This window comes from Onychomys torridus, chromosome 1 (genome assembly GCF_903995425.1).
Source record: "Onychomys torridus chromosome 1, mOncTor1.1, whole genome shotgun sequence".
NCBI classification, from domain to species: domain Eukaryota; kingdom Metazoa; phylum Chordata; class Mammalia; order Rodentia; family Cricetidae; genus Onychomys; species Onychomys torridus.
The window spans coordinates 157,409,452-157,424,144 of record NC_050443.1 but is presented as its reverse complement, the minus strand read 5'-3'; the positions used below and the strand labels follow the sequence as shown (position 1 = coordinate 157,424,144).

The 14,693-nt window shown below is 41.2% G+C and overlaps 1 protein-coding gene across 1 annotated transcript in view; it reads right to left on the bottom strand.

Annotated features, from left to right (window-relative positions):
- The window catches only part of Hells (helicase, lymphoid specific), a 40,928-nt gene extending 26,786 nt beyond the window's left edge, over positions 1-14,142 (bottom strand). The window contains exons 1-7 of the mRNA XM_036191665.1: positions 14,015-14,142; positions 13,607-13,728; positions 8,488-8,610; positions 6,595-6,651; positions 1,730-1,766; positions 1,579-1,643; positions 106-144 (exon numbers count right to left, since the gene is read on the bottom strand). Of these exons, the coding sequence (XP_036047558.1) occupies positions 106-144; positions 1,579-1,643; positions 1,730-1,766; positions 6,595-6,651; positions 8,488-8,610; positions 13,607-13,728; positions 14,015-14,045 (474 nt within the window). The 5' untranslated portion in view covers positions 14,046-14,142. The remainder of the gene's footprint in view (positions 1-105; positions 145-1,578; positions 1,644-1,729; positions 1,767-6,594; positions 6,652-8,487; positions 8,611-13,606; positions 13,729-14,014) is intronic.
- Between the last annotated feature and the right edge of the window lie 551 nt (positions 14,143-14,693).

Sequence of the window (14,693 nt, the reverse complement as noted above, 5' to 3'; positions counted from 1 at the left end):
GGGGCCCCATCAGGCCTACGATGTCTTCTGAGCTCCACATGTGCCACAGATGCACATACATCCATGCACAGAAACACACACAGTAATAAAATTTATAAATCTTACCTCATTGTTCTTATGTTTTTTAGCCACTGACAAAATTTCCTATGAGATTGAAAAAAACAAAAATTAATAATTAACTACCACTTACATGGCCCCAGCAACATTTGGTCCAGGTAAACTACTACTACTTTCATCCTTAATCAAAGAAGTGTCTCTTTATAGTGAACAGTAGTGAATTCAGAGATGCATGGCTGATAAAAGACACTTGGCCCCTAAATTTAGTCCCAAATATTGTTGGGAGAGGGGAGTCATGGGGGGAAGGGCTCAGAGAAAAGAATGTGGGATGAAATACTTTAAGGAAGCAAGAGCTAGGAGGGGTAATGACTTTAATCTCAGAATTGTAAACACAAAGACAAGTGGATCTCCATGACTTCAAGGCCAGCTTAATCTACATAGGAAATTCTAGGCTACCCAAGGCTAAACAGTGAGACCCTGACTCAAAAAAAACAAGATTAACATTAAAGAGGCAAAGAAGGGGCCTGAAAAGTGGCCTACAGCTAAGATTATTGTACAAGCTTAAGTGCTAGTCTAGTAACAAACAAGCAGGATATCCCACAAATGCCATTCACTTCAGCCCCAAGGAACCACTCTTCTGGCCTAGGTGTACAAGGGGCACATATTTACACACCACAGATTCCTTCAACAGCTGGTACCGTCCTTCTGCATGAGCACTTCCTATCATCTTTACCATACCCCACCAAAAGTAGTTTTCTCGCTGTCTCCATACATTGTTCCTATAAACCAGAATGCTCTGCTCTATTTTCTATTCCAAAAATTTCTGATATTATTAAAATCCACTCAAGTTAATAAATGTATTATGAAGGCTGATGTAAGTGCATACTCCTGTAACCCCAACACTCAGGAGGCTAGAGGCCAGTCTGAGCCATATACTAAGACTGTCTCAAAAAAATTACAATTAGGAGACAGCTTAGTGGTTAAGAGCTCTTCTAGAGGATATAAGTTCAATTCCTATCACCCACATGGTAACTCAAAAACTTTCATAATTCTGGTTCCTGGGGATCTGATGCTCTCTTCTGGACTTAGGACACTGCACATATATGCACACAAGCAAAATGGCCATACAAATAAGTAGTTTTTTGTTTTTAAGATTTATTGTGTATACAGTGTTCTGCCTGCATGCCAGAAGAGGGCATCAGATCTCATTACAGATGGTTGGGAGCCACCATGTGGTTGCTGGGAATGGAACTCGGGACCTCTGGAAGAACAGCCAGTGCTCTTAACCGCTGAGCCATCTCTCCAGCCCTCTTTTCTTTTCTTAAAACAGGGTCTCACTACATAGCCCTGTCTGTCCTGGAACTATGTAGAACAAGCAGGCCTCAAAATTAAGAGATCCGCCTGCCCCTGCCTTTCAATTGCTGGAATTAAAGGCAACCAAGTCCAGTTAAGTATTTAAAGAAAAGTCTACAATAGATTTTAGTCAACACCTAATATTAAGTAATCTCCTTAGATTATTACCTCTTTTGATATGACCTCTGCAATATTGTATGATTCTTCTTCTCTTCCTCTTTTCTTTTTCATGACTATAAAACAAAACCACATAATTAATAGCACCTAAAAACAGAAAAAGCAAACATGCACTCTTCAAACTGGAACAAAGTCAATTTACCTGGATTTTCTTCATTTGCATCAACTGAATTTTTACCCTACAAAACAAAGATTTAGAACGTTACTATTTTTTATTAATTTTATTTTCATTAATTTTATGTATTTTGCCTACATGTATGTGTGTGCACCGTGTGCATATGCCTGGTGCCCAAAAACAGAAGAGGGCAACAGATGTCCTGGAATTTGAGACAGTTAAGAAAGTTAACAACCACTATATGGGTGTATGAATGAAACCCAACTCCTCTGGAGGAACAACCAGTGACCTTAACAGTTGAGCTACCTCTTAAGACACTAAAATATTATTTTTACTAAGGACTTCTATGTTATTATTCTCTTATTTTATTATTACTTTTTTTTTGGGGGGGGGGGGTTCTCACTATATATATAGCCTTAACTGGCCTAGAATTCACTTTGTAGATCAGATGACCAGCCTTGTAATTTCATGATCTTTTTTGCCTCTGTGTGTACCAGGGATGGCATTACACATTAAAAAGTACTGATTAAGGGTTGTAAAGATGACTCAGTGGTTAATGGCACTTCATGTTTTTTTGCAGAAGACCAGTTTGGTTCCCAGTGCCCACATTAGGCAGGTCACAACTGCCTTAGGGGATCCAATGCCCTCTTCTAAGACTCCATGATCACCTAAGCATGGTGGGTGATTACAGACACAGATAAATTATAAAAATATTCCCCAATGTGGCACCATATATATTTAATTCCAGCACTTGGGAGGCAAAGGCAGATAGATCTCTGCTGTGGATATCGCTCTGTATAAATAAAATGCTGTTTGGCCAGTGGCCAGGCAGCAAGTATAGGCGGGACAAGAGAGAAGAGGATTCTGGGAAGTAAAGGCAGGGAGAGAGACACTGCCAGCTGCCGCCAGGACAAGCAACATGTAAAGACATTGGTAAGCCATAAGCCACGTGGCAAAGTATAGATTAATAGAAATGGGTTAATTTAAGATAGAAGAAGTAGATAACAAGAAGCCTGCCACGGCCATACAGTTTATAAACAATGTAAGTCTCTGTGTGCTTACTTGGTTGGGTCTGAGGGACTGTGGGCCAGTCAGGAAAACTTTGACTACAAATGGCGCCCAACATGTTGGCAAGAGTTTCCACTTAAAACCTGAGAAAATAGATTCTAAAACGGAGTTAAAAACAGCTTCCTAGTTGTCTCTCTCAAGTTAGCAGCAGCCTGCCAGTTTGAGCTACTATGGTGGGTTCCTGGCATGTGCGTCTGACCTGTAATGTGGCGGGAATGAGGAGTCTACAAGTGGCACTTTACTCTGCTGCGTGGTGGATTTAGCCTTTGCTAGTTTAAAAAAAAAAAAAAAAAAAAAAAAGGTTTCTGGGCTATGCACTGCTTTGATAGAACTGCTTCTGATAGTTGATGGTACACTTGGCTCCAGACCCAGAGCTGGCGGTAAACTGTACCACCGCCATGTTGGGAAGCTGATGTGAGCGGAGCCAGCAGCCACAGCGGCGTTTCAGTCTTACAAAGATGTATATTACACAGAGAATCTAGTTTATGTTGTCTTTGGAATTTTTAACTACAGAAAAAGATTTGATCGTAAAAGCTGTTGAGTTAAACAAATATGTAAATTTTAAAGGTACCTTGACTTCAAAATTTGGATTTAAGGATATATTGCTTTGGAAAAGAGTCTCTGCTTTGGTTTCCACAGAAAACCAGAGGCTGTGGATTTGTTCCAGATTAAGATACATCAGGTTTGATCAGCCAAGACCTCCTGAAAGGTCTCCGATGACACCGTGGCCCAGATGATCCGACATTCAGAATGGTTTCAAGGCAACTGGCTCAGAGGTTTACCCTCACAGACTACTCCATAATCCTAAAATTTTCTTTGTGTCCCCATAAGATACAGCGTCCCCCTCCAGCAGGAAGCAGTAAGAGAAATTATGCCCAATTTCCCAAAATTATCAAGCTGGCTTTGGAGATGTAATTGGCTCACTCCTTCTCTAAGCCCAGACACATTGCTAAAAGAAAAGGTTAAGAGATTCTTGTGTCCCAAATCAGAAGAGCCCTCTTGTGTGGAACAGTGAAAAACAATATTTTTATTTAAATCAGGTTGATTATAAATGTGATCTCTTTCTAAAAAAGGGGGGGGGGTATGATATAGATATAACAGGATGAAAGGGTAGATTAATGAACTTACTTCTAAAGAGCAACAACTCATTTAAAATGTTTTACATTGGTATAGATTTTAGTCTATTGATACAAACTTAAAGTTAATTTTGTTATACTGTGTGTATATTTCTACTCTTGTTTAAGATATTATGTTTGTACAGCTCATTTAAAATTGTAATGGATAATTAAAAATAGATTAATAATTACTCATCTATGATAATCATACTCATAGCCATGTTAGTTAAGTCTTCTAGGTATACACAGAGATATTTCAGATAGATAGGTAATCTTCAAATACTTCAAAGACCTACAGAATATGGCATTTAAAGTATTTTTAAAATTTAGACTTTCTGGACAGTGAGACATGTCTGCTCCTAGCAGCACTGATTTACTTCAGAGAGGAAGATGGGCATCGAAAACACTTCTTATGGAGTTTATCTTCACCTTGGCAAATATAGCCATTTGGGCAAGAAACTGTTCTAGCCTGGACTGCTTGATCGACTGAACATGCAGGACCACTGAACTTTGCTTGACAAAATGGTCCTTCAGGTTCCTGCTTCGCAGAGGAAACTGCCAGAAATTCTATAGGACACTAAGAAAAGTGACCAAGAGACTCTAGCCCTATAGGCTGAAGACAGTTACCCCAACTTTACAAAGGAACATTAGGTGACTGTCCAGACTGCCAGCTCTCTGTCTACCCTGCGAGACTCCCTCCCGAAAGTTGCTTACATCCTTCTCCCAGTTCTCAGGTAATATTATATCCTTCTGAGGTCTTTGATGTGGTTGAAGAATAGATAGTTATAATTTGCTCAATTATGATAAAAGATAAGTTAGATATAAAACCTTAGACTCACAAATATAAGATAGATAGGATATCTTCTTTAATATTGTAACTGTAATTCTTGCTTGATAATTGTTTTGTTATATGTAATTTTACTATGTAAAAGTTAAAACCTTCCTAAAAAAAAAAAAAGAAAAAGAAAAGGGGAAGTGCTGTGGATATCTCTCTGTATAAATAAAATGCTGTCTGGCCAGTGGCCAGGCAGCAAGTATAGGCGGGACAAGAGAGAAGAGAATTCTGGGAAGTGGAAGGCTGGGTAGAGAGACACTGCCAGCCGCCAACATGACAAGCAACATGTAAAGACACCGGTAAGCCACAAGCCACGTGGCAAAGTATAGATTAATAGAAATGGGTTAATTTAAGATAAAAGAAGTAGATAACAAGAAGCCTGCCACAGTCATACAGTTTATAAGTAATATAAGTCTCTGTGTGCTTACTTGGTTGGGTCTGAGGGACTGTGGGACTGGCAGGTAAGAGAGATTTGACCTGACTGTGGGCCAGGCAAGAAAACTCAAACTACAGATCTCTGTGAATTGGAGACCAGAATATTAACCCTCTATTAATCATGCTCCTACAAAAAACCCTAAACTCAATAAGTCACAAAATAGACATGAACATAGGAGGATATATCAGGAAGAGGGGATTCAAAGGAAATGGGTGGAGAGTATAATGGGATGAATGCAACCAAAATACTATAACTAATTAAGTTTAAAAAAAAAAAAAAAGAGCTAGGGAGATGACTCATCAGAGCCCCTGCTCTGAAAGCTCTAATTATGAAAACTGGAGTTTGTATTTGAAGACCCATAAAAATGTTGGGTAGGCATGGTGCCTCATTTAATTCCAGTGTTCACAAGGTAGAGATAGGGGATCCCTAGAGAAAGAAGGCTAGCCAGACTAGCCATACTGGTTAGCTACAGGTTCAACTGAGACCCTGCCTCAATGAACATGGAAAATGACCTAGGAAGCCTCCAAACGGACAATCTTGGGACTTCCACACATGTACACATGTGAACATCCATAAACATTCAGACACACCACAAATACACATAAAAATGAAAGGATATTTAAAAGGAATTTTTTTTTTTTTAAGATTTAAAGAGATGGCAGGAACATTGGCTAAGTGTTTACTGGCTCCTATCCCAGAGGATCTAGGTTCAGTTCCCAATACCCACACAAGACACTCAAAAACATCTGTAACTCCAGTTCCAGGGAATCCAATAACTGGTCTGGCTTCTCCAAGCACCATGCACAGGTGGTATACAGACATGCATACATATATGTAGGCATTCACTCACATTCATAAAATAAAATAATTCTCTAAAAAATATTTACTACCCATTAGAGAAAAATTATTTTTATTTTATGTGCATTGGTGTTCTGTGAGAGGGTTTCAGATTTTGGAGTCACAGTCAATTATGAGCTCCCATGTGGGTACTGGGAATTGAACATGAATCCTCTGAAGAGCAGTCAGTGCTCTTAACCACTGGAACATATCTCTAGCCCAAGAAAAATTTTTTAGAGTTGAAAATTAAAGCAAACAAATAACAAATAAATGGACAAGCTGAACAACTCCAGTTTCAGGAGATCTGACATCCACTTCTGGCTCCCAAGGGCACTGCACACACATGGTGTACTTAAAACACACATAGGCAAAACACTTTTACACACAAAGTAAAAATAAATAAAATCTTTAAAAAAAATAGAATAAATTTGAAATTAAGCAGAAAATGAATAAGTAAAAAGAACAACTATCTCAAAATTTAAGATCACACAAACCATCTAAGGGACTGAATCCTTTAGTGGTAAATCATTTGCTTAGCATATTCAAGACCCTGGGTTCAACCCACAGCACTAGAGGGGGAAATCCTGGCTTGTTATATTACCTCTACAACTTTTAATGATCGCTTTTTTTTCTCCAACTTCTCTTTCTTCTTCTGTTCCTGTAAAATATTTTTCGTTAAGAAATGTGACATTAAAATATATCAATTACATCATCAAGTATTCATAATGAAAAACACTAATAATTTAAAAAGAACTTGTACTTCCAGGCTTTATGGGATTACAGGAAACAGATTTACTCTGACACATAGAACTAAATACACATACAATATATTAGACAATAATTTTCAAAAGGACAGTGAACTGAGGATAAAACAAAGATGATGAGCCTTCTCAGCCAGTCTGCAAAACAGTGAGACGTGCCTCAAAAAAATTAAACAAAACCAATAAGCAATTCAGAGTTCAGTTATACTTCTATGTAGCCCAAGATCTAAAATAATGCTATTTTTTAAAAAAATAAGATGCCTCTCAGGAATAAAATATTTAAATGATCAATATACTATACAATAAATCTGAAAAATGAAGAAAAGACAATACTGCATACCTAGTTAACCTATAAATATTAAGGAGAAAAAACTGGGTTTCTCTTATTCTTTTATTCAACAACTACCTGTTGGAACTTCTACCTTAACTGATAAAACTTCCACTCTTCCGTTGACACAAAGCAACTAGTTAATATGCTGCTGCTGAGTGCCGTCAAATGTGCCTGTACATACCTTTGTCTCAGAGTACCAGATCTTACAGTCTGAGTGCTTAGGTTCCCATACTGTCCTCCTCAATCCTGCTACCAAATAGAATGTTCAAGTTGTTCAACCCTTGTTTCTATGAAATGAGATTCCCACAACATCCTCTCCAAGTTTGAACTTGCTAGAGCAGCTCACAGAACACAGGGAAACATTTACTTTAATTTACAGTCTATTACAAAAAATACTGATGAACAACCACAACAGCACGGCAAGAAGAGAGTTTCAATGCTCTCTCCAGAACACCATTCTCCAGGCCCCTCCAACTGTTCCACAGAGGAAGCTCTCATGTCACTTTGGACCTTCATTAGGTAGGTATGAAAGATTTAAAACACTGATCACAAGTGATCAACTAACTTAACCTTGAAGCCGAGAATTACAGCTTGGAAGTGACTAACCCCCAATTCTAGCTAACACATCAGTATATAAAAACATACCACTCAGGGTGCTGGAGAGACAGCCCAGAGGTTAAGAGCACTGGCTGGCTGTTCTTCCAGAGGTCCTAGGTCCTGAGTTCAATTCCCAGCACCCACATGGTAGCTCACAACCTCTATGAGATCTAGTGCCCTCTTCTGGCACACAGGCATACATACATGCAGGCAGAACACTGCATACATAATAAATTTTTTTTAAAAAAGGGACTCTAGGAATTATATGATAGAAAACAAGGAGGAAATCAAACATTTATAATACTATAATACCATGCTTCCATTCATTTAATATTCTGGAAAAGAGCTACTAATCAACAGTGACAGAGACGCATCATGAGATTTGCTGATGGCACGAATGTACATTATTCCAGTTGTGTTGGTGATAACATGGGTCTATACTTTCACAGGTTAAAACTTATCAAATAGGGTCTAGAGTGATGGCTCAGCCATGAAGACCACTGGTTGCTCTTCTAGGACCCAGGTTCAATTCCCAGCATCCAGATAGTAGTCCACAAGCATCTGGAACTCCAGTCCCAGCGGATCCAATGTCTTCTGCCTTTTTCAAGCAACAGGCATGCACATGACGCACAGACATACATACAAGCAACCATTCACACAAAATAAATAAATAAAATAAGATTAATTTTAAAAACTCAACCATGAGCTTGAAATCTCTACATTGTACTATACCTAATTTATATCTCAAAAAGCTGTCTTCAAAATGTTTCTAATTTATCTTCCATAGTTAATCATATATACATACCTCCAACTGCTGTTGTTCCATTTTGGTCAACAAAAATTTTGAGTAGATATTGCTTTTTTCAAGCAAATGCTGAAGTCTGCGGTATCGAATTTCAGTGGACTCTCTATCCCAAGACATTCGAGCCTATCCAAAGAAAAATATTGTGACACTAAATTTTCTAGAGGCACATGGATCATTCAAGGCCATCCTTCTACATAGTAAGTTAGGCTTGACTAAGCAAGTCCTTGTCACAAAACAAAATGAAACAAAGCCATGAAGATAAAATAGAACAGAACAGAATTAGAATAAATACAAGAAACAATCCGGGCAGTGGTGGTGCATACCTTTAATCCCAGCACTCGGAGGCAGAGCCAGGCAGATATCTGTGAGTTCGAGGCCAGCCTGGGCTACCAAGTGAGTTCCAGGAAAGGCGCAAAGCTACACAGAGAAACCCTGTCTTGAAAAACCAGAAAACAAAACAAAACAACAACAACAAAAACAAGAAACAAAACCTAAAAGAACTCAAGCCACAAAAAGGAGGGTGAGGGAGAATAGAGGAAGACAGGAGGGGAAGAATTAACAAGTACAATGACATATATGAAAATACCATTTGAAGCCTGGCAGTGGTGGCACATGCCTTTAATCCCAGCGCTCAGGAGGCAGAGGCAGATGGATTTCTGTGAGTTCAAGGCCAGCCTGGTCTACAGAGCGAGTTCCAAGACAGTCTTCAAAAGCTACACAGAGAAACCCTGTCTCAAGACAAAAAAGAAAATACCACACGAAACCCCTAACTTTTTATGCTAATTAAAACAAAACCTCACTAGCCAGGGTCTACCACATCTTTATAAAACTTTAAAATTGCTGTATCCCAGGCATAGTGGCAAATGCCCATAATCCCAGTACTCAGGGGATAGATGAAGGACAATCAAGAGTTCAAGGATAGCCACTGTTACATAGGGAGTACCAAGCCAATCTGGGTTACATGAGATCCTGTCTCAAAACTATCTGAAAAACAAAAAACAAAGCCTGTGCTACATTCCTTCTACCACTTGATTCAGCCTACTAGGAGATCATCACCAAATTCAGTCCCTCAAACTTGGATCAAAACAGTAACACCAAAATAAACCTTTTTCTTTTCTTATTTGTCTGTGTGCATACAGGATGTGGAGGTATTTGCAAGCCTGGACACCCACATTTGAAGGTGAGAGGACAACTTTCTGAAGTCAGTTCTTTCTTTCCATCTTTACATGGGTTCTGGGTTAGAGCTCAGGTTGCCAGGTTTGTGCACTAAACACTTTACCAGCTGAGCCATCCCACCAATCCAAACCTCTCTTCAAAATTCAACATGCTTCCTCTACTGCTCATGTCTTATTAGGCCTTGCCAGCATTTTGTTTTCCCCAGAGTTTTGCCTTTATGCTTTAGCTTTCTTTGAATAGCCCAGGCTGACCTCAAACTTACTGATAACCTTGAATCGATTCTCCTGCATCTACTTCCCAGGTACTAGGATTACACATGGGCCACCACACCCAGCTAGATCATTGCATTTATGTCACATACATTTTGGAATTACAAATCTAATTTTTATATTATTTTTATATAATTTATTTACTAAGTAATTTACTTTGTCTTTATGGTATGGATCTTTTATCTACATGTATGTTTTTGACACTTGTGTGCCTGGTGTCCAGAAGGGGACTGGATCCCCTGGAACTGGGGTTACAAAGGGCTGTGAACTACCACGTGAGTGTTGGGAATTGAACCTGTGTCTTTGAAAAGATTGCAGGTGCTCACGGATGCCAGAGCTGTCAGATTCCCCTGGAGCTGGAGTTATAGGCAGTTGTAAGCAACCCAACATAGATTCTGAACTCAAACTCAGAACCTTTACAAGAGCAATGACCCACCGCTCCAGCTCTGCAATTTTAAAATGTAATTAGAAATAACTTTATCATCTTCATAAAATAGTTGAGGCACCAATGAGTAAAACATTGGAACTAAAACCTGATTTTTTTCTCTTCTTTTTTGAGACAGCCTTACCATGTAACTCTGGCTGGTCTGGAACCTGCTTCTTAATTAAGGCATACATGTACTACCATGTCCAGCATGACAACCTTTTTTTTAAGATTTATGCTGGGGGTTGGAGAGATAGATGGCTCAGCGGTTAGGAGCGCTGACTGCTCTCTGATAGGTCCTAAGTTCAATTTCCAGCAAACACAGGGTGGCTCACAACCACCTATGAGATCTGGTGCCCTCTTCTGGCCTGCAGGGACACATGCAGGCAGAACACTATACATAATAAATACATAAATCTTTTTTCTTTTCTTTTCTTTTTTTTTGATTTTTCGAGACAGGGTTTCTCTGTGTAGCTTTGCACCTTTCCTGGAACTCATTTGGTAGTCTAGGCTGGCCTCGAACTCACAAAGATCCGCCTGCCTCTGCCTCCTAAGTGCTGGGATTAAAGGCATGCGCCACAATCACCCAGCAAATACATAAATCTTTAAAAAAAAAAAATTTATGCCAGATGGTGGTGGCACACACCTTTAACCCAAGCAGGTGGATCTTTGTGAGTTTGAGACCAGTCTGGTCTACACAGTGAGTTCCAGGACAGCCAGGGGTGGGAAAAAATTATTTTATGTGTCTAACTCTTTTGCCTACACACACACACACACACACACACACACACACACACACACACACACACGTATGTATATGTAACACACATGTGCCTGATACCTGTGTTGCTGTTCTTAAGAGGATTTTGGATTACCTAGAACTGGAGTTGTAGATGATTGTAAGCATTCATGTGAGTACTGAGAACCAATCCTACAGGGATCCTCTGAAAGCGCAAGTAGTGCTCTTAAGAGCGGAGCATATCTCTAACCTAGTGACTTTTTTTTGATAAAGGGTCTTGTTATGTAGCCTAGGATAGTCTCAAAGTTACAGCAATTCTCCTGCCTCGATCTCCCAAGTGTTGTGGTTAATTTATAGGTGTTAAGTACCACACCCAGCACTGTTTTTCTTTAAGATAGGATCTCATATAAGTCAAGCTGTCCCCACAACTCTCTATGTAGCTACATATCTGAAGATGACCCATGTAGGGAATGACCTTGAATATCTGACCCTCATGCCTCCACATTCCAAGTGCTGAGATTACAGGCATGCAGCCTAGTGTGACCCTACTCTTAATAAATCTTAAGGTTTAACAATGCCAGAGCCTTGCTAGTTTGAAGCTAACTAGAAGCATATGATATGTTCCCATACCCACTCAGGAGAAAACAAAACAAAAGGAGTTAAGAATGCTGACTGGGGGCTAGGGAGTTGGCTTAGTTGACAAAGTGCTTACCATGAAACTGTGAGGACCTCAGTTAGGACTCCCAGAACCCCATAAAACTGGGATTGGAGATGTTAGCAATCTCAACACTGGGAAGGAGAAGTCAGGAGGACCCCCAGGGCTTGTTGCCCTATCTAGCTGAAGTTGTGAGATGATGTTCATCTAAGTTCAATCCCTGGAATCCACATAAAGGTGTATGGAAAGAGAACAAACTGACTCTATAAAACTGTCCTCTGACTTACATACAAGTGCCAAGGCACACAGGCCCATGCACATTAATAATTCTTACTTAAATGGAGAATGAAGACACCTGACATCAACTTTTGGTCATCCTCCATGGACAACACAAACACACAAATAAATGGGAAAGAGCACTGACATAAAATAATTAACACGAACCATGCGAGTCATCACTTGTTTCAGGATGGATTAGTTTCCAAATTAAGTTGTTTTCTATTTATGCTCAGCTAGTTCAATATCCCATTAAGGTATATCTATTGCCTTTCATGAAAGGGCACAGTTGATAAGGAAGGGAACTCAGAACATGAGCTCAAATTTAACTTCAACACTTACTTTTTGACCAATTGGCTCAATTTGCTCATTTGTAATATGAATCTGGGCTGGAGATGGCTCAGCAGGGAAAAGTGCAACTGCTCTTGCTGAAGTTCCAAGCTTGGTTCCCAGCACCCATGTCGTGTCAGGCCGCTCCCAACCAGACTACCCTAGCTCCAAAGCATCTGCAGGCACTCCAGACTCAAGTGCACACACCCCTCCCACCCACTCACACATGAATAAACATTTCAAAATAATAAAGGAAAAATGTTTTTAAGAAAGAATATAAATATAAGCCGGACAAGGTGACACACGCCTATAATTCCAATACTTGGGAGGCTCAGACAGAAGGATTATTCTGAGTTCCAGCCCAGGCTGGGCTACAAAAGATTAAAAACCCCAAAGATAAGTCATATTATACTGATGGGCTGAAATAAATTCAAGGAAACTAGGGATTTAAGAATTTTCCAGGATATATCACTCCTTTTCTTGCTTTCTCAACAATTAAGCAGCAGGGTGGGACTTCACAGTACTAAACAAAAACTAAATTTTCCAAATGTTAAAAGCTGCTTTTACTAAGTTATAGAGTCTATTTACAGAAACTACAAATACTCTAACTTGTCATGAATATATACACCGCAACTTTGGTTAAAGGATTTTATTTATAGAAAACTAAAACAAGTCACTTAGGTAGCAAACAGTAATTAACTGCTAAGAAATCATTAGAAGCAAGGAATGGTAGCACACTCCAGTAATTCCAGTTCTGAGAAACCAGACGGGGATCTTGGGGTTTGGAGGCCAGCCTGGAAACCCGAGTAAAACTGTCCCCAAAACAAACGAAATAAAAAAGAAAAAAAAGGGGGAATAATCAGTAGACCTGGATTTCAGCCCAGCCTTTGATTGATGCCAATATCTACCTTCCCTGTCTAGTAATTACGACTCTGGGTGTTAAAGATTAATCTGGGCCATCAAGACGGCAAAGGAAAGCATTCACCAGTGATTGCAGCTGAATCTTAATAATGAGTCAAAAAGGCAATCTTGAATGAGTGAAATGTTCACTCAAGATATGCACTCTCAAGATGTGTCGTGACCAGCCCTGCCCAAGACCTCAGAAACCTATCATTCAAAGCACATGCCAAGATTTCATCTTTACACGGAGGCAAAAGACAGAGGTGACCAGGCTGCTTTGAAGTTCAAGGAAGGACCAAGCAGGTGCTGGGGCAACGCCCGCGGGGTGAGCCTCGGGTCACGGGGCTCACCTCTTCTAACATCTTCCGCTCCCGTTCAAGTCCCGCAGCCTCGAGCTGTTCTTCCTCCTCCAGCATGGCTGGAGTAATCAGCGCAGGTTCCGTGTGCTCAGCCATTTCTGGGGCTGAGGGCCCTAAGGGGAGGGATGGGGGTGCTTTTAGAACGGGATCTAAGTCACAGCTCCTCTGCTCCCCGCGCCGAAGCATCATCAGCCGGGACCCAGCTCCCGGAGGGGCGTGCATGGGAAAGGGAGACTTCCCGAAACGCTCTCGTGCAGCCCGGCAGGCGAGGTGGCGGGCGGGCGGCCCGGCGCTCCCTCCCCACGGCTCCCCACGCCTCCTTCCCCGCTCAGCCCCGGCCCCGGCCCCGGCCCGCTCCCTCCCGCGGCGTGCGCCGCAGCCTCCACGCCGCCGGCTCACCGCTGCTGCTCGCGGGCTGCTCCGCAGGCATGGCTGGACACCCGCCGGGACCCAGTCGCCTCCTCCGAGCGCCTCAAACGCCGCACACGAACTCCTCACAGCCGAGCGCTGCCGGCGAGCTCGCTCAATCCCCGGCGCGAGGAAAACCGCGCGCTTCTTCTTCGCGGGAAAACCCCATCATCTCGCGAGACTTCGGGCTCCCCGCCCACTTTGGACCTGGGCTCACGAGATTTAGGAGAGTTTGTCTTTGCCGACCGCCTCTCTGCCGTGCGGTCGCTTTAAGCCTTTCCGGAATCCTAGGGAAAGTGGATGGGGCAGGCTCCAGCCTCGGAACGTCTCCCGTGGTGCGGTCGGCAGGAGGCCAGAGTGTCCCTTTTTATTTAATGATGGTTCCGAATTGTTCAGCGGTGTGCAAGACCTTTTCACACGCTGACGTGATTGAATACCTACCCCCAATCCATGGTCCTTCGGTAAGAAAACTAGGATGCAGGTCGAGGTTAGGATGCCAGAACTGCCAAGCTCGCGGGCCCCTGCATAGCTGTAGTTCACATTTTTGTAAAATTCCTTCCCAGATAACTCTGAGTATGGCTGGTTTGTAAGAAGGGATAAGAAATTAAGGTTATGGCTAATTTAGGATAAGATAAAGGCAATGGGTGATAAACTGGCAGGAAAAGACAAG